General features: G+C 40.4%; 1 protein-coding gene across 9 annotated transcripts in view; it reads left to right on the top strand.

The window, feature by feature from the left end:
* RABGAP1L (RAB GTPase activating protein 1 like) overlaps positions 1–22,926 on the top strand; it is a gene marked incomplete at its 5' end in the record, with an annotated part of 249,414 nt that overhangs the window by 160,486 nt on the left and 66,002 nt on the right. For 8 of the 9 annotated variants that reach the window (XM_082766621.1, XM_082766619.1, XM_082766620.1 and 5 more), the window contains one exon: positions 12,594–12,635. In XM_082766621.1, coding sequence (XP_082622747.1) covers positions 12,594–12,635 — 42 coding nt within the window. Of the gene's footprint in view, positions 1–12,593; positions 12,636–21,287; positions 21,456–22,926 lie in introns of those variants that run through there. The other variant, XM_082766626.1, reaches the window with a different exon arrangement.

Raw genomic sequence — 22,926 nt, 5'->3', positions numbered from 1 at the left:
AGTGGTTTGTGGGGACAGGATAAGGGGTAATGGTCACAAGATAGAGCGCAGGAAAATTCTGTGCCAACGTGCAAAAGAACTTCTTCACAGTGAGGGTGACGGAGCACTGGAACAGGCTGCCCAGGGAGGTTGTGGAGTCTCCTTCTCTGGAGATATTCAAGGCCCGTCTGGATGCCTACCTGGGCAACTTGCTCTAGGGAACCTGATTTGGCAAGGGGGTTGGACCTGATGATCTCTTGAGGTACCTTCCAACCCCCGCGATTCTGTGTGATTCTGTGACTAGACAGACTAGGCAAGAAATCATTCCTTAATGAGGGACTGAAATCATATTGTGAAGCTGTCCGTCCAGTCAGCCTCCAGAAGGAGCAGTCAAAAAATAATTTTGGTCTGCATTAAATTGCTCTTTACTTTATCTCTGAACAAACAGCATGCCTGTAATTCCAGCAACTGGAAGGAGAAAAAAACAGTTGCAGCTGCTAACACCAGAGCATATTCTTCTGGAAAAAAAAAAAATCTTTGAAGGCTTTTTTTTTTTTTTTTAATAAGCTTCCAGCCTTCTCATTAATTTTTCATAAATACAGATGAATTTTAAGTAGCTTCAGTTTCCTTCCTGGCTGTGCTTTCTCCATATCTCTGTTCTGTCAGTCACTGACAAACTGTTTACATCACATGTGACTCCTATGAAAGAAAAATATTGGGGGAAGAAAAAGACTTAAACCATTGCTGCCTGGGTGCTGCAAACTGGACATCCCAAGGGAGGTTCTCTGGTGCCCACAAAAGTACTTGAGTTATGGATGGACAGTTTGGGTCATGCAGGAATTCTTGGATGAGATTTGTCTTTTTAGTTTTTGACTCTGGCTGGAAGAGTGACGTTGACCATTACAGATACCTTTTAACTCTCAATCCAGAGAGGACTGGGTAAGTGGGCACATCTGCTTCCCTTGCTCGTGTTGTGGGATGGCAGCAGCCCAGCTGGGACGTGGCCCTCCTGAGCAAGACCAAATCCAGGGATGTGGCAGCCCATGAACTATTTGCTACATTGGGATATGAGAATAATCGAGAAACTTTTAAAATCACATCAAAATGCGTGCCATTACATTGAAGGTCTTTTCATCATTCTCAACTTAAATATGACTTGATAGATAAATAAATAAATAAATAGCCCAAACTCGTATGAATTTTGGACTTGCTGTGACCTGTACATGATTCTTTCATCCTGTTGTCTTCCTCTGACCTTTTTTTTTTTTTAAGCCATATGCAGACTGTTGAAGATGTCATTCAACCCCCAAATTACCCAAATTTCCAGTGGCCTTAGAATTCTGCCTTGATAACTGTAGGACAGAGTCTGTCACCCAGGGTTATCCAAGAAGGAAATGTATTGAAGTGATTTGTCTTTCCTTGGACAGCAACTTGAAGAAAATTTCGGGCTTGCAGGCTGGTAATCCATAGTGCCATGGTACATATTATAAGGCTTAATACTTCACGTTTGACTGTAATAAAAAAACAAACAAACAAACAAACAAGAAAACACACACAACCTGTAGATCCAGTTGAAAGCTTTTATATGATTACAGCAAAGTGCTTGCTTTTGAGCTTGGCTACGCAGATAAATTTGAACATGTCAACATCAGCTGAAGATCTTTCTACAAGGCTCCTTTTAGCTGCCTGTTTCAACACTTCGTTAGCCTCCTTTTGCTATTTCTATTTGCATTAAAGAGTAACTTTATGATAAAAATCCAAGTGCTATGTGGACTTGTTGGTCTTATCCATCAATGTGATATTATGGTATTGAACACCTTGTGAGTCTGCTTTGTTTTGCTGCCTTCTTTTACTGCAAATTTTAAATTATTTGTTTAACTTTTAACATTCAACTTCCTTTTGCATTTTAAAATTTACAATTCAGAATTAAAATATGTGTTTTAGAAGTACTAAATAAGTGACATTAAGAAAAGGGGGAAAAAAAGGAGAAAAGGAGAAAAGAGAAATGAAAAAAATGGTTGACAGACAACTTAAAAGCATTTTTTAAAATTTCATGAAAAGAAAATACTCAAATCAGTTGGGGGATGGGTGGACACACGCACACACACACAGAAGCTCAAGGTTTTATTTGGTTATTACATGGTTATTAACCTGGAACTTTGAAGCTTTATTGGTAACCTGCCTTTGTCTGGCTGTTTTTGTGTGCAGTTCCTGAAGATACAAAATACACAAGATTGTACATCTTTGCTTTCAAGGAGTATAAAAAAACCCTTCATGCTGCCTTTTCGGGGCTGGTACAGAAATTTATATATTATAGTGTCAGTAATTATATAGTCTTCTTACAAAAATTGATAGTTTGACTACTGAGCTACGATTTTATGATCAGAACTAAATAGGAGAGGAAGCAACTGGTTATCTGTCACTTTTGAATATTAAATAATTCAATGTTTTCTATACAGCTAGTATCAGAGAAGTGAAACTGCGTTTCCCAGGACTACATAGCAGCACGGGGGAAGATGTTGGCCTTTCTTTATCAAGTATCACATTTTGAATTTCATATAAAGTGGCTTTTATAATCAGTTTTGATAAACTACCTGTGATGGTGAAGGCTAATGGGTGTGGGCTTTTATTATTATTATTATTATCATTATATTTTATTTTAAATAGAAATTAAAGTGTGCCTTCTTGCTGGCAAATTAACACCTATCGCTGGTGAAACCGTGGCCCTGTGTTATATAGGCGTGGTGCCTGGGAGCACTGCTTTGTAGTGAAATAATGAAAACCTTAGACAGCGTATAACTATCAGTGCTGAGGCTGTGGTTTCTGTCTTACATGTGCCGTACTGAAGAAGGGGTGTCCCAGGACCCCCTGAGCTGTGTGAAGTCGCTCAGACGCTAAGACCAGCCATCGCTGAGCGTTTGTCCTAACTGCAGAGTGGGTACCCCAACGGGCTGCTGGTTTGTGTCTGTCACTGCCAGATACTTCTGTGATCCCTTCAGCAGAGTTGAGAAAGAACAGATTAACGTTTTAATTTATTAAACTTCCTCAGGAACCAAGTCAGGAACAAGCCCACTTCCTCTGTAAATCAACATGCAGATGAAGTGTGAATTAAGTAAAATATTGTGCCTGGATTTTTATCTTCTGTAGAGCCACGGGGAAAGATTTGGAAAATTTTTGGAATTAATGATTGTTGTCACATTGTTTGCATTTGTTAACCCTTCAAGCTGTGACAGTTTTAATAAACCTTACAACACAGCTGACAGGGCTTGCTAAAAATCAAATCTATTTCAGTAAAAACACATTAAAAACAAGACTGAAGTAATGAGTAGATATAGATCTGTGCTGAAACTTCTCTCATTATTCCCATGCTATTTACAAAAGTAAAGCCAATGTCATATGTGTGAGCTGGAAAAGGCTGGGGGGGTTGTTTGTTTTCCTTCTTATGAATGCAGGCAATGTGACTGGCGTGCAGACTGCGTCCTTCCTCCTGCCCGGTGCTCCTTGCATTATGGCTGCTCGGGAGCCAAGTCTCCTTTTGGAAGTCTTTATCAGCCACTGCTCCTTCTTGCAAAGAGACTGGAAAGGATTTCTTTCTGAGGCTGTTACAGTTGGGTTTTAAGTGGCTTAAGATGAAGGAGAGTGGGCTGTGTCTCAGGCTGCAGATGGAAGAGACTCGGATTTGAACATGTGTGTCCACTTGGGTAACACTGGTGTGCTACCTTTGGGGCTTGCTATGCTGAGGAAGAAAGTATGCATGGGTTAGTTGGTTTAAGGCCTTCCACATAGTCAGGCACAAGTTGCTATATAAAAATCTTTATTTTTAAAATGGCATATATCAAGACTGTTAGGGTCTGAAATGTTGTCATTAAGGAGCGTGTCCCAGAATAATGTTACAAAAGCATAGCTACATTTGTGCAGTGTTCTTAAATCAAAGTATGACATGTACCTATACGTACAGTGTGTGGAGAGTCTCTTATCTCCTAAAACAGATGTTACTTTAAATGTTGTGAGGCAAAAGAAAGCTAGAAAATTAAGGTGATCCATAACCTAGAAAAAGGTAAGGAATTTTAAGTTGATTATCTGTGGAATAGAAATGACTTTTCTGCATCGAGAAGCATCTGCTGACATATCAGCTGTTATCATCATCTTCATTGCAAAAACCTAGGGTGTGCAGTAGGGTTAGCTCAGGTTTTCTGGCCCTGGATGCTTTGCTTTTATGTATTTAGGTGAATTATGTAAATCCATGCTAAAAGAAAGTTTAGCTTAATTTGTCTGATGACTACTGCCGTGTTATTTTTCAGTACTAGAAGATAAACTAAAAAGAATGAAAAAAGGATGTAGTATTTGATTGGGTGCTTTATGGATGAGCAACTTTTTGAAGTTGTTGTATGTGTGTGTTTGAAATGTTCAGATTATTATAATTAAGATTTTAAATTTATTTTCTAACTGAAGGCCATAAGAAGCATTGGGTGTTGGGATATAAAATTTCAATCAAAAGCAGAAATATTAGAGGTATATAACAAAATGTTTTATATTGCCACAGGGATACACAAGATGCTCTATTATCTTTTAAAGCTATACAGATTTTATAAGAATTCAAGTGTGGATTGAGGAGAAGAGTATTTTAATAGAGCACATTCAAGAGGTTCTTGGAGAGACACAAGATTTAACACAACCCTTTACACTGTGTTGTCCAGCTGTTCCTGTGAGCATCCATAATTTATGTGTCTTCCATTCATAGCTGCAGCTTGTTTATCCCGAAAATAACAAGGCTGGTGATAAATGCTCAGCATGAGCAAAGAAAAAACTGCTTCACAGCAATCTGCAATTCAAGATAACTTATGTGAACAGAAGGTACCTTTTTGGTGATGTTGATAAATGTTGTGATCCCAAAACATTGGGGCTGCTTCTGTTCTGAGATGCAGGTGAAAAGTTGCCGAAGATGAGGGATCCAAGCGAATGACCTAGTTGTGCCTTGCTGGGGTGAGACAGCTCATGTTGTATCACAATATGTCTCTGAATTATTTTCTCCATCGCTACTGAAAGATTTTAGCCACTTACTAGTTGATGTTCACTTGGTTGATTTTTCTAGGAATATAGTTAATTTCCATAATGCTTGCTTAACACCAGTGCCATCTGCTGTATTTGAGTAGCAGCATAGTCTAGGCAGCTTTGGCAGTACTGAAAAACACTTCAGAAATAACTGAAGGAAAAGGATCACAAATAGGAGAGTGATATTCTGTGAACAAATCCAGGAAGCTAAGCTAATTTGGGGACTGTTTTTAAAAGACAGGGTGGTGCAGCCTGCCTCTGCCAAAACACATTCTGTTACTTTGTACTTGGAACTTGAGGTTGTGCTGGATTTTTTGATAAAATACGTAAAATCAGAAAGTGAACTTTGCATTCAGGTGCATGTTGGAGAGGGGCAATGAAGGCAAAGGCAAGGGCCAAGGCTGTGTTGTCACTGGGAAAGGGACATCATGAATAACGAGTGTTGGGAAAGAGATCAGATGGTGTGGGGGCATGCATTTTCCTTGTGTTGTGTGACTGGGGGAACATGCAGAGGGGAAGGAGACACGTCTCTCTCAACAGGTGTTCTGAGCCCCTCATCTTGTCTCTTCTGAAGAAACTTGGGGTCTGGAAGATTTCTGCTTCTCTCAATGTGTCTAATGGTCATCCCATTTCCCTGTGAGAGTTGGAGGACCTGTCTGTCTACAGAGATCTGAGGTCTCTTTTTCCATCCCCTGATGTGGATTCAGGCTCTTTTCTCTGTCCCTATATTAATCAGGTTAAGAAAGAGGGAAAGGAATGTCAAAAGGCCATCAGATTTAAACCTCTGAAAACCAGAAGAGCCAGTACCTGATGTTAGTAGATGGCTTGGTCAAGCAAATGGAGAAGGCATGCTGCCAGCCCATAACCAGCTGCCAGTGAATTAGGAGCATGCCACTGCAGAAACGCCAGATGTCAGGGAGCAATTTGATATGTAGAAATGACTTAAAATCCCACGGCTGTAATGTTCGTTCTTTGAAAACAGTCACAGAAGCTGGACAGAAAAAGGGCTAATCTCATAGCACGCTTGACCTTCATCCAGCCTTAGCAACATCTTAGAAGCAAATTACGTGAAAGTCAGCCAAAGCATCTAAATATTTACTAGCACTCCTAAATCACATTCATTTCTGTTAGAAGCAAACAACCAAAGAAAATGTAATGCAAAATCTTATTTTCATGGTTTCCTGGTACTATTACTCACATGCCTTTTCATGCTGTAAAATACAGAAAAATAGCACAATGAATACTGAATCCCATGGTACCATTTTTAATTATCTCCATGGTACCTGCTTATCTAATAACTCAGTCAACTGGTCTTAATTGGGTCTGTATATTACCCACCACATTGTAGTATCAGGATGGAGAAATGTGCATTTTCTTTGCTTCTTTTACATGTTTATAACATTTCCTGCTGTGAGTTTTTGTTGGAGCAATATATATGGGCGCACTGCAGGAAAACCAGTTTGCAAAGTCAGCTGTACCTCATACTCTAGCAGTAAGATCTTTTTGCAATATTTCTTTTCTCCAAGATAACTGTTTAGTAAGAAGGCTGTCCATTGCTTATACAAACCTTGATATTTTACACAATAATAAGATCATGTTTTTGTAGCTTTTAGTTATATGAAGTCAAACCAGAATTTGAAAATTAAGTTTCTTTTGGCCTACTAGAGCAAGAGCTGTGAAGTAATTTTCCAGTGGAACTTAGCAATTCTTTTTGTGTGTGTCCATGATCTGCTAGGTTAGCAAGAGCTAATAATTCAAAGGGTATGTTAGTAGCTAAAGCAATAACCATGACTGAACACAAATGCACGTAGATGAGCTGTGTACAAGTGCAGACAGTTTTTGTAGCAAGAACTATACCTTTTATCTGGTGCCTTATTTGAGTGAGTTGGCCTTTCTTTCCTTTAGTTGTCCTGTTGCTGAGCTTGCATAAACACATGAGCCTATGCATCTAAGTAAAAGATCCAAATTAACGTGCAGATCCCTGCAGAGTGTGCTCCAAGTTTGCATTACTTACAAAGAGAAATTTGAGCTTCAGAGCATGTATTTGTGGTGTCAGCAAAGTAAATATATTTGTGACATCCCTAAAATTTGTTGTGTATTCTCAACATATTACAGTTGCCAAACAAATGTTTTGCTGAAAGCAATCCAAAACATAAATAGAATTTTAATTCTCCTTTAGAGTTTGTAACCCCAATTACCCTCTACAGCTCTTTTGAAAGAGTGTGCAGTCAAACACATCATTATGAAACACTTTCAAATAATGAAACAATGTCAAATGAACTTCAGTGGAATAGCTAATCTCTCTCTCTTTTTTAAAGGGGAAAAAAAATGGAAAATTCAGTTATTAGAAAACTAGCACAGGTTAACTGGTTCTTGATGACATGTCATGTGAGTCTGGAGACTTCTCAGCCCATCCTTAAGTGCTTATACATTCTTCTTCACTTGGTGTGGAGCTTCAGGGAATGTTGCATCGATATCTTCCCTACTTCCCACTATGTGTCACTCATATCTAGGAACAAAGCCACAGATAAGGGTGCTCATGTTAAATGAATTTCTCATACATTCTTTGAAGAGATTCACTTCCTTTTATTTGTGGAAATGATGCGGGGGTGCTGCCCTGTAACCAGAGGAAGGTCTGTCAGATGGTTTGGGCTGGAGAGGGATTATTGCTAGTATTTAATGTAGCCTAACTTCCCAATAGGCTTCTGTCAGCTAAGCAAAGCTTTAAAATGTGTGATAAACTCCAAAGAAGTCCCCATGACAAATGTTGTCCAGATACTGTATGATTAAATTGTTTGGCCTAACTCTTCTGTCTTCTCTGCGCCAGGCTGGTGAGCTTTGGCCTGTATGAGTTTACTGCTTCCTCAACACCCTTTTTTCCTGTCTCTTGGCAGATTTGCTAGGTCAGATGGATAGCTGTGCCTCCTCGCTTCTACAGGAAGCCACTAGCACCCTTTCTGTTGCAAATCACACCCAATAAGACCACTTTAATAGGCTCTTTGTCATCTTTGTTTGTTATTCCTTGTTCCCAATCCACTTTGAGGTCTTTGCGGAAGTCATCTCGTTTCAAAGCGCACAGCAAGTCGAACTGAGGGCACCTCAAGGAGGGCTTCTGTCTTTATGGGGAGTCACAGCTGCAGAGGGTGTTAGGGAACGGGGAAAACCTCTCACTAGAAGAAGGTTAACATAATAATATTTCCACTTATTTTAAGCCAGCCTTGATGTCAGTGTACATGTATCATGCGGTTGAAGCATTACATTTTTAGAGTCTCAGGAGATATGGTTTCAGGGTTTTGCTCATGAGAATTAGCTAGAACCTGATGGAAAGTACAGTCTTTTAACATAAATTTAGACAAATGGGTACATGATAAGCAGGAGCCTTAGAAGGTTGTAAGATAGCACAAAGGTTGGGAAAGGGAACATTTCCATTTCTCTTACCTCCTTGACTGCAGAATAGCAGAGTTGTCTGCTTTGACATGGGTTTGTTCGTTCTCCAGAAGTCCTGAGCACGAGCACTTTCATAGACCTCCTTGAGGCCTCTACACAAGCTTAAGAGGGTTCATAAATAACACCTGCTGGAAGAAAGAAGATACTGTGCAGATGCTTGACTGGACAGATAAGCCTCTAGACAGGCTGTCGTAGGAGCTGCTGGGCTTTCTGCAAAATGCTAACTAAAAGTGCTGTGGAGGAGCATATCCACACACTGTGTTCCTGGGGCTGTTGCCCATGGGCTTCATGTCTGAATCTGCACACTGTACACCCCTCCAGCATGCGTGCAGCATCAGTGAACCCCTTGGGGTGCAAGACAAGAGAATGGCTGCATGAGGAATGATATGACACAATGATAGGCCCCCAACCATTCCTGTGCTCTAATAACAGTTCTGGTTTAGAATCCTGAATATTTTTAATTTTGGCTGTTGCATGTTAAACAAGTGAGTGCTTAGGTAATTATTGACAACTTTCATGTTTGCAAGGATGTTTTTAATATTAAGATCAGATCTTCATGACATTAAAGCATTTGCTTCAAAATGGGTTAAACATAGGAACTTTGGTTTTAAAGAGTAATTATCTAAAGCTTATTTAATATGGGCTCACTCCTCTTCCCAGTTGTGGATGATTTGTATGTACTTTCATTTTTCCATTATAAAATTGCTGGAGGGATATTGCTAGCAACGATTTATATGTCTGGTACACATTGGTATTTTTGGTACTTCTGCTTCTAAAATAGATGGAGGAGTTTAAGCTGAATCTTATAAATCAGTGTGTTGTAAATAAAGTAGGCTTTTAAATAAGAGATTGTGGGGGAAAAAAAAAAAAAGAGTTGAGCTAGCCTCCTTTTTCATAATCATAATCATTAAACTTGGCTATATCAGAACAGTCTTCCATGCGCTAGGAAAAAGTCATTCAAGTATGCAGATCAGTGGTTACACAATGAGTTGTTAAAATGGGTGGGTAAGGTGCTGCACTGGAAATGTAAAGCATTGTGCTGGAAATCCAAGCACCTGAGCAGAAGCCACCTCCAATTCACCCAGCTGTCGACGGGTATTCATCCTTAAGGTGCAGAAAGTCCGAGCTGGTCAGCATGGAGCTGCCGTTGCCTGCAGCACTTGCTGCCTCTGCTCTGCAGTATTGCCTTGGTGTGGGAGTTACCTCTCCTGTGGAGGAAAGGGAAAGGTGCAAATTGCTTTCTGTTCTCAGGAATAATGGGGTGCCAATGCAGTTCTGTATAAACGTCTTAAGTCTTTTGGCTTTCTCATTTTTGGGTGTTTGTGGGTTGCACATCTAATGTAACGTTAGGGAATCTGTGAGCCACCCTGGGCATGGTGAGGCAGGAAAAAGAGCTGGGGATCCTCAAGGCAGGAGGAAACCCATTTCTGCCACATTTGTTCTCCATACAAAGAGTTATGATGAGGAGAAACAGGAAGGAGTGTGATTAGTGTGAATTCATGAACAATTTGAGTTTCAGGCAAGTCAGAAAAAAAAATATTTAAAAAATAAACGAAGACTGGTTTTGTTTTGTTTTTTCTTTTTTCTTGCTAATGCCGGAAAATATACAGGACATGAATTCCTCAGTAATCCAACAGTTATGCATTGTACCTAGTCATAAAATAACTAAATCTGATCAACCAGTTAGAAAGAAAGCAGAATGTTTGCCATAGCCTGTAGTTGTGACTCTCATTTATACATTGAATGCTCATACTGAATCCTCTCTGTTAGTAAATAATAGTTGTTAATGTGTCATGACTGTGCACAATGAAGTGATGGCTTCAAGTGGATATTTGGAATAAAAGTGGGAGTGCTGTGAACTTAATTCACTGCTGCTGGTGCTCTGGTGTTAAGTGTCATGACTGAAATTCACAGCCAGACTTTTTTTCTATTAAAATTAAGTATAAAGAGCAAAATAACTATTGTATTTGAAATATTTGTTATCCCCTTTGGAAAGGAGTTTCCCATGAATGTTTTCTTTTTTTTTGGTTCAGTCCTGCTGCAATTGTGACCTCTAGTGGAAAAAGCCAGTTTGTTATCATAATGATGATGCATCAAATTGCAAAGTAATTCATTGTGTTGCAATATTCATTATGGCTGATGTAGTAGCATTTCCAAGACTAATTAATGGTAAAATCCCTTCAAGGCACTGTATGTATGTAATGTCAGTGTCACTTGCGTGCAAATCTGTTAAGACATTTTTAGGTATCTGCTCTGAAAGATGTTACAAAGAAAGATTTATCTTTCCATTAAAGAAACATGTAAGAAGATATGTTAAATATAATCCAGGATATACGGCATTCTGAACACGAAGGACATGAGGCCCACATGGCTCAGTGCCAGGTCCTGCACTTTGGCCACAACAACCCCATGCAGTGCTACAGGCTTTGGGCAGAGTGGCAGGAAAGCTGTGCAGAGGAAAAGGATCTGGGGGTGTTGGTGGATGCTTACCTGAACATGAGCCAGCAGGGTGCCCAGGTGGGCAAGAAGGCCAACGGCATCCTGGATTGTATCAGGAATAGTGCAGCCAGCGGGACCAGGGAGGTGATTGTCCCACTGTACTCTTCTCTGGTGAGGCCGCACCTCGAGTGCTGTGTTCAGCTTTGGGCCCCTCACTACAAGAAGGATATTGAGGCCCTGGAGCGTGTCCAGAGATGGGCTACGAAGCTGGTGAAGGGCCTGGGACACAAGTCCTGTGAGGGGCAGCTGAGGGAGCTGGGGGTGTTTAGTCTGGAGAAGAGGAGGCTCAGGGGAGACCTCATTGCTCTCTGCAACTCCCTGAAAGGAAGGTGTGAGGAGCTGGGGGTCGGCCTCTTCTCACAGGTAACCAGTGATAGGACTAGAGGAAATGGCCTCAAGTTGCATCAGGGGAGTTTCAGGTTGGAAATGAGGAGACATTTCCTCTCAGAAGGAGCAGTCAGGCACTGGGACAGGTTACCCCCGGAAGTGGTGGAGTCACCATCCCTGGGGGTGTTTGAGGAAAGGTTGGACGTGGTGCTTAGGGACATGGGTTAGTGAGTGACGTTGCTGGCAAGGTAATGGTTGGACCAGATGAACTGGGAGGGCTTTTCCAGCCTTAATGTTTCTATGGTTTTATGATAACACAGCAAATAAGAATTACATAAGGTATTTTTCATATTTGGATGATCTTGAAGCTATTTATAAAGTTAAATTACCCAGGTAGGTAGGCACAGTTGCCACTGCCAGGCAGAGGGGGGTGCACACAGCAGTGGGGCTGCTGGCCCTTGGCTGGCTGTACAGTAGGACCCCAAGAGCACTTTCAGCTAAGGTGCTCTAAAGGGGCATCCTTCAGTGTGTGCTTCCTTGGCTTCTGAGGAAATCTCAGGCTCTCAGTTGTCAAAAAGATGCTGAAAAATAGCGGAGGAATGGAATTCCAGATTTTTGTATAAAACAAGTGGAAATGTAGCCTTTTTCACCCCTCTGTAGTCAGTAAATGAAGTGCTGTGTGCTTTCTTTGATTTTTAAGTGATTAGACATCGTCACTGTATCATTTACTGAATGGATTTCTGTATACATGTGTTTCCAGCTTTTGTGAACCAGAAATCAGACTATTTGATGCAGATATCGATTTGCTGACCTATGAAATGGTTTTGACTTAGGCTATTACCAGGTGTATTTTGTACTTGTGTTTTTTTGTTGTTGCTTTAATGGTGTGTGTGAAAGATTTTACATGATTAATCTTGGCTTTCGGTTACTAGGCAAAAATCTTATCATCTTATCATTTTCTTGAGGACCTGCTTATGACAATATTCTGCACTGTTCGTGAAAAATATTGGGAGGAACCAAAAATCTGGAGGGATGTCCTGTGACATGCAGGGCACCTGGCTAATGACAGTGAGATTCCTAAAGCTCCCGAGAGCCTTTATTTTCTCCAGCCAGGAGTTTGGAAGCTGGGCCTTGGGGCTTTAACGATGAACTTTGAAGTATAGCAGAGAAAAGAGGCATTCCCTAGGGATTTGCAGTATCTCGTTAAAGATGCTACATAATGATAAGTAATAGGGAAAAGAGATTTGTATATGGGGAATGATTGAAATCTCTTTCTTCTTATTTTTCAGGGCATGAACATAATCTTTCATGTAGCCTTGGCTCTCTTAAAGGTAAGCCATTGATTAGAAGCTTTTTTATTCAACCGTATGGAATGTTTTCTCCAGCTGAATGTATTGTGTTGAAAGGGAATGATAACGGTGGGACTTCTGGGGGAGGGAGCAGAGGAGAAATATCATAGGTAGAGATGTCTTCGGAATTACACTTACGGTAAATTTGTTTTTATTAAACTTAATCATGTTCCAGTGTTCCTGGAACAAGGAGTGCAGTCTCAGGATTTAAGTGTCTTCCGTGCAATTACTATTTAGAAAACAATTATGATTCACTTCACAGGGTATTTCTTTTGTGGCTGGATTCTTTCATATCAATACGCAAGAAAAGTAATTGAATATTATTTGGTATTAAATGTATTTGTAATGCCAAGAGAGGAATGGAAGCCTTTTATGAAATGGGTAACTTCTACCTTTCATTTAGGTGAACAGCATTTACCTAAAGCACAAAAACCCCACTGACCTCTAGGTAAACCACTGGTCCTTTGGATGGCAGCGAGACAGCTCAAAAGTAACTTATATCAACGTTCACAAGTTGTGCAGTTATATAAACTGGCTTTGAGACTGTGGGTGTACACCCAGAGGTCAGAACAACTCCTCAGAAAATGTGATGAACGTTAGAAAGGACTAAAATCCTTAATTCAGACAAGTTATACCGCAAATTTATTTTTCAAGCCAAGTTTCTTTTAACAGACAATGCTCAGTCTTTTTATTTTATGTACATTCCACAATACACTGTTTTTCCAGTTGAACATTTCTCTTTGGCCTTTCCAGGAGAGGAAAATTCAAGGAAGTATTTTGTTAGTGTTATTATAAAACTATTTTCTAGGCTAAGGAGTTTTAAGAGTTGTTTTCTAATTCTGCTTGTAGTGATTCTTCTTGTGCTTATGCAGGATTCTCTATTTGCCTCTTTGGTAGTAATGGGCTCTAAATGGTAAGGGAAGTATTATCCTGATAAAATATTTCTGTATCATAGCCAAAAACAACTGTGAAGAAGATACAGCTAAGTAGGCTAGGATTCTAAATCAGAAGCGTTCACATCAGAGCACATTTCCAAGTGTTACCAGCACAGGGCTGGTGATTGTCTATCATCAAATTAGCATTATGAATTGCTCTCAAGCAGGAATTGCTGTTCTGTTAGGGGGTAAAATAATTTCATACCTGGAGACCTGAAATAATTTTTTCCTGTTCAGATGTGTTCATAACCTCTCTTAACCATTAAAGACAATGTGCTTTATTTTACTGGTCTTTTTAAATTGAAGAAAGTGAATACGAGTGCTGCAGAACAACAGCTTTAAAAGCTGTGAGTTTCTAAGGCGTGCTTCTTGCTGATTCTGAAACAGATGAGAACAATTAGTAAGGATTTGTTCTATGTTAAAACAGAGCTATATGTTCTCATCCTCAATCTCTTATATTAGTTTCAGTTTGGAGGAAGTCATAAATCAGAGGAATATCTGAGTCTTTACTCTGCAAATGCCAATTTTCTCACATTTTTGTGAAGTGTGTGCTTCTCAGTCCCTCACTAAATAACAACAGAAAGCTTTTAGATTGATCTTCCTCTTACTCAGTGCAGTTTCTCACTGTTGCAACCAGCTGCTTGTATTTAAAGTGAGTGGCTGTTGGTTTTGAAACGACAGTACTACTTCTGTGACCAATTACCCGTGACATCTCAATGCAAAAAAAAACCACGCATTTAAGACACGAGAGGAATCCTTTCCCTTTCCACCTCCCACATACTGAGCATGTTTGCAGCAATGAGCAGCTAGCAGATTAAAGCTCTTCAGCCACAGAGGCCATCATTTGTAATAGGGCATTAATCTGATTTATCAAAGTATAAACAGAGTCTTATTTTTGTGTAGCATCCCAATGCTATGCTTTCCAATGCCTGCCGCTTCAGCAGGCACTGCTCATCGGTGTGCTCACCAGTCACGCTATCCAGCTGGTGGCAGCATTTTGCAGTTTGACATTAATCATTCAGTTACGTCATGTTGAGACTGCACCTGAATTAACATCCAGTGAGCTGAGCTAATAGCATAGACATTCCTTGCTTTTCATTTGCTGAGCATCGGAAAACATGGTGAATTCAGCACTGGGGTGTGAGAAGAGCCCTAGTGCTGAGAAAGGCAGCATAGACCAGTGTGGTTCAGAACAAGTCAGCAAACAACATTGTATTGGTGTTTTCACTTACAAAATCTCCAGTAAGACTGTTAGTTGAGAGTGACAGAGCAAAATGAACCATTCCAGTGCCAGCATATTTTCTGGTCTCTTTTGTCATCAGCTAGTTAGTTTCTTTGTCAGAAAATACAAAATAAACATGAAAATCTTCACATGTGGCAAGAAAGAAAGAAAGAAAAAAAAAAGCAATAAGCTTTGTTTCAAATTTGCATATTTCTGTAATTATTTCCGTAAACTTATGTTTCTGATCTTGCTACCTCGGGAAAAAAATAAAAAGCTAAATGCATGCTTTAGTTTGGAATTAGCAAAATGAGGCAAGTATTAAAATATGTGATGTGGAAAAATCAGGTTCTAGGTTAGGTTACTACCTACTGACGAGGGAAGAAAGTTTCATAAACTGGAAACATAAGAAGTAACCACAGGTTTTTAAGGTAAGTCTACGTCCTAATTTTCTTTCCAGGGGATGCTCTACTCCTAGCTTGTGGTTTGTAACACCACTCAACGGCTAGGTTGTTGAAAGTTATTTCATCTGTGTAACCATTAAAAATGCATAGCTTAATGCCAGAGAAAAGCTATGGTTTTCATTGGTAAAGTACATGATATTCAAATTGAAATGGGTAGAAAATAGTAAGAAACAAATAAAGTATTTGTTGTTTATCATCTAGAGCTTCACTTCAGTAGGTATGTTGTCTTACAGTCAGCACTGCTATGTGTTGGTCCTTGAACTCAGGCAAATGGGAGCAGCATTTCTGATAGGGGCTCTGAGGTCTTAGACTCCTGCTCTAGGCTATGCTCTCTGATGGTAACTGTGTGTTACATGAACAAGGCGGTGGTGGTTGTTGGTTATTTCTGTTGCCACCTTTCAGTCTCCGTGCTGTTTGTGGCAGTGTGTGCCTAACAGATTAGGAAGAATACCAGTTACACTGGCAGGGACAGCAGGTGATTCTATTAATTCTTAAATTAATAGATTAGTTGATACAAAGGCTCGTTTAAAAAATAATAATAATGATAAAAAAATTTCAAAGTTGCCCTGGCTTATGAGGATTATTTGATATTTTTATATTATTATGCATGTGGACTGTAAAGGAACTTCTGGGCCAAAGAAATGCTTCTCTGCTGAATCGCACCATTACGTGACGTGGCAGCCATTTTATAAGCTAGTAACAGCAACAAAATTGTTGGTGGAAGGCCATTTTTTGCTTTTTGCATATATATTTTTTTTTCTGCAACATTACTCTTGTTTCAGTCTAAACTTACTACTCAGCTTTTTACACTTCCCTGGTCTTAGATCAACTGTGTCCTTTATCTTAAATAGCCCTCTTGCAGAGACATGCTGGTGTTTCTCACCTTGAAGTATTTATAACTATCAATCATATTCTTTACTAAACAAATCAATATTCTTGGTATTCTTGAACCCTTGAACATATTAGTAGTGGCCTTCTGCATCTGCTCAAATCTGCATTTGTCTTTTTGGATGTGAATGACTGGATCTTTGAGAGAGGTTGCGTTGTGTTTCCTGTGTTGACATTGTATTCCTTATTTCTAGAAGAATCTACTTTATCTGATTACCATTAGGATTGTATTGTTCTCATATGTTTGTATGGAATAATATTCATGATTAACCAGCGTGATCCACAAATCCTGTTTCACCACTTTAGGTATGGAGGACTTCAGTAAGGGCAAAAAAATTGAATAACATTATTCTGTACCAAAATAGACATTTACGTTTCACTTCTTAATTAACAGATTACAGGTTATATATTTATTTTTTTATTTCACTTCCAAGGCACTAATTTCTTTGAACAGACATTTGACCTAATCTGTCTTGGATTTTGTCTGTGATTTATCTCTTGCATTACCACTTAATGCCAACCCAGAACTTTAAAACCAAATCTGAAATCTTGTTCTGTGTTAAAGGCATAGCACAAAAATTTATGCTCATGTGAAGCAGACATACCAAAGATAGCTAGAGTAGTGATTCAGTCTTATAGGCACTGGATTCTGTTGTTTGTGGGTAAGTTACTCCTATTTCTTCAGGGAGCTATGTGGCTTGCATTGTAACCCAAATAGCTGGTGTAACATCCCTGAAAATAAAGCCGCCTTTTGTCACTCAACACATGCCTGGTGCTGAAATTACCACTTGCCACTATCTTTATTTGCCATCTTCACTTGCCACTATATTCATTCGGAGTAGCAATTGTCATCTATCACTTATATGTAAAATTGATAGTTTTTTTTTCCTATTTGCATCAATTTACACTTGTCTACGTTGACTTGTAATTTACCGTACTATTTCCCAGTCATTCAGTCTCTTACAGTCCTCCAGCAATTCTTTACTGTAATCCCGTGTCTTTAAAACCCTGAATAATTTAGTAACATTCGCCAACATTGTCACCTTGAGATTCACCCTCTTTTCCAAGCCATTTAAGAACAGGCTAACCAGCACGGACCCCAACACAGATCACTGTTGGAATCTGCTCTGAAAATTAATTTTGTTGTGTTCTCTCTAATAATGTTAAAGATGTAAACGTCACTCAATTCAGATTACACAGTTGTGATTAGACCCAGAGAACACAAAGGACAAAGTAATTTCTGATAAGGTAAGAGGTGAAGCTCTCATTTGTGGGCATGATGTAATTGGTATGGATTTTCAGAGTTGTTCTGGTGCAGAATTTGTCTTATTCTTTGTAGAAATAAACTTGAAAGAGAGCTTTCTATTTTATTCTTCTAGTTTTATATTCTATTTAGCTTTTCAAAGCCGGTTACTTTTGCCAGTAAAACACTAAACACTAAAATGTTAAAGGCAATCCAATTCCTTTTTTTTTTTTTTTTTTTGGACAGTTGACATAGAAAAGAGAGATGTTATCATACATAGGCAATTAGCAATTGATATAGCAATTATGAAAATGTTCAGTGTATCTCAGTGCTGACCTTTCAGTACCATGCCCCATTATCGTAAACATTTTATATTCTTGTCAACATAAAGCACAGGATAGGAGGTAGGACTAGTGATGCTTTTGCCGGGAAGATGGGGACAGAGAGAAGATACACTTGGCTAGGCTATGGGAGAATGTGGAGAATGTGTGTGCAGGGGAAGCAGAAAGGGAGAAAGGAATCCACGGCACTCACACGCTTGTATAACCCAGTGCCAGCGGTGCGGATGTTTGTTGCATGGATAGGAAGGCCAGAAACAGAGAATTGTATTTAAAAGCCCAGGTAGCCTACAATATGGAAATCAAAGCTCAAATAATAGGTATTTAGCATAAGGTATTCTACTTCATGTGCAAGAATACAGGACAGCAAGCTAACGGTAGGGTAAGAGCAGTGGTGAAGGCACAGAAAGGAGCAGTGAAGTCTACGTGAAAGGAAAATCACAATTCCTCATCAGACATGGGTAAAAATAAGATGCAGTGTTCAGTTAGGATGTGGAGTATCTGAGAATGGCAGGGAGTATAAAATATCTTAAACTGCAAATCTAAATGACAGATCACTGTTACGCTGTGTGAAGAACTGGCATGATTTTCTCCCACATACTGTTTTGATATTCCCCCCAGCTCTTCTTCCAAAGAAGAGGCATAACAACAACAATGAAAGCCACGAAGTTTTTGTAGAATGAGAGCTGAAAAACCTAATAAACACTGGGCATTGGATTTTAGCTGATAATTCAGGTTTTTTTGTGAAGCTTTGGAACTTTTCAGGTTTTAGAGACCTATTTTTAAAGCAAGTAATCCAGGCCTGATATAAAAATTGTAATGATGGTAGTAGACCACATCCCTTGGGATGCTAGTCCTGTAGTTAATTTTCCTCATTCCTAAAAATTTGAACCTTATTTCTAACCTGAATTCATCTGGTTTTAGCCTCTAACTATTGGATCCTATTACAACTTTCTAGAATTAAAGACTTTAATTAATAATCACTTCGTTCCATTATTCATAAGCCCAGACATTACCCAAAGTGAACCAAATGCAAAACTCTGTAAAGATGAGAGCTAGTAGCTTAAGTTTGGTTTATGCAAGGAAAAAAATAAGGCTTTTTATATGGACAGCACTCAGTTCTCTGCCCACAAGTTGTGTTTGGTCACCACTGACTCTTCCCATTCACCCCTATGCTTCCGGTTACGTCTATATCTTCCTTGTTTCCCAAAGCACACAACAGAACACTCTTATTTCTTTCTTTTAATATTTTGAGTAATATTTTCATTCCCATATTGAGAATAGAACCTGAATGTCCCTTGAATATCATGTGTGCCCGCAGGTGTTTAAGCTAGATGTAAGCACTTGAAAAATTCCACACACACACACAAAAAAAGATCTACTTTCTTTTCTTTAAACCCCTTGCCCTACAAACATAGCTCACTGAGGTGAGACTTCAAGCTGTGATATATGACTGATCGTGGTCCTTGCCTATGCACAGAGCACAAGCTCAGCCTGGGCAGAAGCGCCATCACCTCTCTCTTCGCAGTCCTGCTCTGTGCTCTGCTCCATCTGGGTGGGTTTCCTCTGCAAAGCAGCATCTCACAGCCCATGGTGCTTCAGCCAGCTTTCAGGTGATAACCTGTATAAAAGAGCTCATTCAATACTGCACAAAATTTGCTGGCGAATTTGGTGGTGAAGTCAACTTCAATCCCATTTTGCCCCAGGAGAGTTCGCTGAGGCCTCATTGTTGTCAGTTGTTGTCTCTGACCTGTGACTTCTGCTCTTTCTGATGCATCCGTTCTCCCACCTGCTTCACGTGTCTCCGTGAGCCAAGGTGACCTGTGTGCATGGGGAGATTTTCAATGATACTGTCCCTTTTTTTCATCTCTTCTTCTTCCAAGAAAACTTGCTTGTATTAGAAAGGAGTCTGGTATGGGTGGTGTATCAGACTGTACGAAATGAATTTATTTTTCTCTGCCATTTGCAGTTTTTATTTACGCTTGTTCATGGCATATTAAAATTAGTGTTCATATTTGAACTACTTGTGAACATCTTTCTTATTTCAATTCAACAAATCCAAGCTACTGATTTTTACTTTGCATTAGTATTTTAAATGATTTTTCTTGACATGATAGACAAATGGCTTTTATATCAAAAATAATGTATTTGCAGAAGTGTTTGCAATTGCTCTGCTTTAGATCTCCAGATCTCCTTGCGATATTTTAAATTATCGCCTTTCTCTGTGTTGGAATCTGTGCAATATCACCGCTGTGATTGAAAAGTGTATTGTTCTGTTACAGAGCCCAGGTTATAATTAGGCAGTGCAAAAGGGAAGCAGCATAAAAACATGCTTTCTAAAATACAGAACCGCAGAAATAGCCTGCTGCGTTGTCCTTAACCAGATGGCAGAGGCACCTGGCCTGCTCCCCGCACGGGGAAGATGCGAGGCAATTTAATGTGTGACATCACAGCATTTCCTTACAAACGTGCAGTTAATTTCTAGAACCAATTGAAATGCACATGCTGACATCATCCCCTCTCTACTGATTGTATCCAGGTTTAGAAACGCCTCTGGAGAAGACAGTGCTGGAAATGATCGTTATTTAAATTATTTAACTCGATCCTGCGCAGGCTAGGCTACATCTCCCTGGCTTTTCGGAAGCCGGCTGCTGCCCTCCTCGCCAGCAGTCCCTGGCGGTGTCCTTGCCCCTCTCCAGTTTGGCAGCCTGGGAGGGAGGTAGGAGGGTCCCTGCCCTACCTGCCCGGCTCCAGATTGCACTTTGTCTGTGCTTGCGTTATGCAGAAGCAGATCGACCAAAAGTCATTCCACTGCCTGGCAGGCTGATTTCTCCCTAAACATCAAGCGTTAGAGGATGCGGTTCATGTACACGAGCCTGGGATCCAGCAGCAAAACCCGTCACAGTTGAATTGATGTAAGGTAGACGGGGAGGGGGAGCTCATCCGTCCAGCCGCTCACTATTGGCTTCTTATTACGGCATTCTCCCCCGAGACGCACGCTGCATGCTCATTCACCCCCTCCCAGCCCCCTCCTCTCCTACCCCTTCATTACTGATGCACAGCAAGAGGCAGCAGCAGCAGCCGCCACGCTTGTCACGGATCCGAGCTTGCAATGAGCTCATCCTTTTCTCTTTGCAGCTTCCTAACTGCCCTGGCTTTATTGCTCTTATTGCTGCTGCTGTCTGCTCACACACACAGTCTCAGACACGCTGAGCCCTGAGAGCTCTCCATTGCTTTCCTTCTGTCAGAGCTTTCCTGCACTCATTTTCTGCCATTTTCCTGCCTTTTAGGTACATTTTAGATCCATGTTTTCTTTGGTTTCTTTTTCAAATCTACTTCGGACTCTGGCTGAGCCAGCACAGTGGATCATATTTTTCCTTGATTCTTAGCAAAGATGCTTTTCTCATTTTGAGAGTGTCTGCTGTGCTGTAGACGCCCATCTGAACCGATAGCAAAGAGCTCAGGCTGGCTCTTCTGGCACTGCACTTTTTGAAATTGTGGTTAAAAGCCTGTTCTTCTCACTCTGGATACTTACTACTTACTGCTCATGGAAGAAGGGGTACCTTGCAAAACCCCAGCTGCCAAGCTCACACCACCTGTCAAAAAGTCACAGGACATGCATGACGAGAGAAGCAAGCTGGTGAATGAGTATGCATGTCGGGTGCTGGAACTTCTGGGGATGGGGCATCGCCTGTTTGTGCCTCGGCTGCTTGCGGTGAGATCACGTTTTCTTGAAATTAATTCTCTGTGAATTTGCCATCTTTCCTCCCAAACCTGCTTTCCCCCCAGGATTCTTTATGCTGAACAGAGGTGTGAGATGTCTCCTCTTTTTTTCCTTGGCTTCTTACAACCCTAAGCACCGACTCTTTCTTCTTCCTGGCATCCTGGGAGGGCTGAACACAGGTCCTGCTGCTGGGAGCCAGTGCCACTCCTTCAGCAGCTTGAAGGGTCGCAACCAGGTCTGCATCACCGAAAAATCTTTTCTAAAGCTGTGAATGCTTTTGTTCTCAGTTCTGCAATGACTGCAGATAAGCAGCATGCCCTGTCTACTTCTAGGTGCTGATGGAAAGTGAGTTAATTCTCTGCAGTTCAAATCTTACACTTGTGACATCAAAGGTTTGTTTTAAGCATTCATAACATTTAAGCTGTGTTGATGTGTTTTGGTTTTCTGCTGTTTCTATATTCGGTTTTGACAAGGCAGGTGACACCATGTAAAAAAAAAAGTTTAAAATACATGTGTGGAATTATCTGGGAAATAAATTGTTAAAGATGTTCTTATCTGTCATAGCAACTGATGTCTGTGTGTGAAATGGCCTGAAATCGGTGTGGCATCTTATGGTACACAGAAGTACGCCTTCATCATTGCTGCTGCTGTGCAAAACACACCCAAAGCCACGAAATAGCAGAGAATCTGAAAGTCAGCAACTAGCCCTAGCTGGGTCTGCTCTGGGGTGCCATAAACTGAGCTACAGCCCTGGGGCATGCCTGCTCAGTGGTGTGACACCAGAATGTCATTTTTATGGGATGCCTGGGAAAAGAGTGCTTTTACTGACCTGTACCATGTTCTTGTGGCTTGGTGCCTTTCCTTCATTTCCACGCCCTGCGTAGTCCTGTATTGTGGTGTTATGGAGTGACCTGCCTTGCATTTTCATCGTGCTGCTGAACCTCTGCTTGGTGTTCTGCAGTACCCTCAGATAAATGATGGTGATCTGTGCATTGCAAGATGCTCAAAAAAAATAATAAAAAAAAAAAAAGCAGGTAGCTGAGTCTGTGTTGTGTTCCAAACGTTGTTAGATGGTAGGGACAATGTTCACAAAGTCTTAAATTGCTAGTAAAGTGAAGATGAATTTGGATACCTACAGGCACTTGTAGAATTGGGTGTAGTGCCTGCCGTAATGGCTAATAATGCATGGCTGAAGCTGCTGTGTTTGTAAGCATTATGCCAGTCTAGCTCAAAGTGCATCTAAACCTTCTTCCATCCCATCCAGCTGCTTTAGTGCTGTTGGTCTCCTGGTCAAGGACTACCAAATCATTCTGAATTGTTTTGTGATGACCTCTAAGGAAGCAGAGGCAAAAATACAAAGCTCTTTTTCACTTGACTTAATCAGGCTTTGGAGCTGACCCTCCTGATAGGGCATACCAGGGAATTCAGTGTACTTCAGCAGCCAGACATCTGAGCTTTGCTG

This window comes from Aythya marila (genome assembly GCF_965140915.1).
Source record: "Aythya marila genome assembly, chromosome: 8".
Lineage (NCBI taxonomy): Eukaryota > Metazoa > Chordata > Aves > Anseriformes > Anatidae > Aythya > Aythya marila.
Note: the sequence above shows the minus strand (reverse complement) of the source record. Positions and strands in the feature narration are given on the sequence as shown.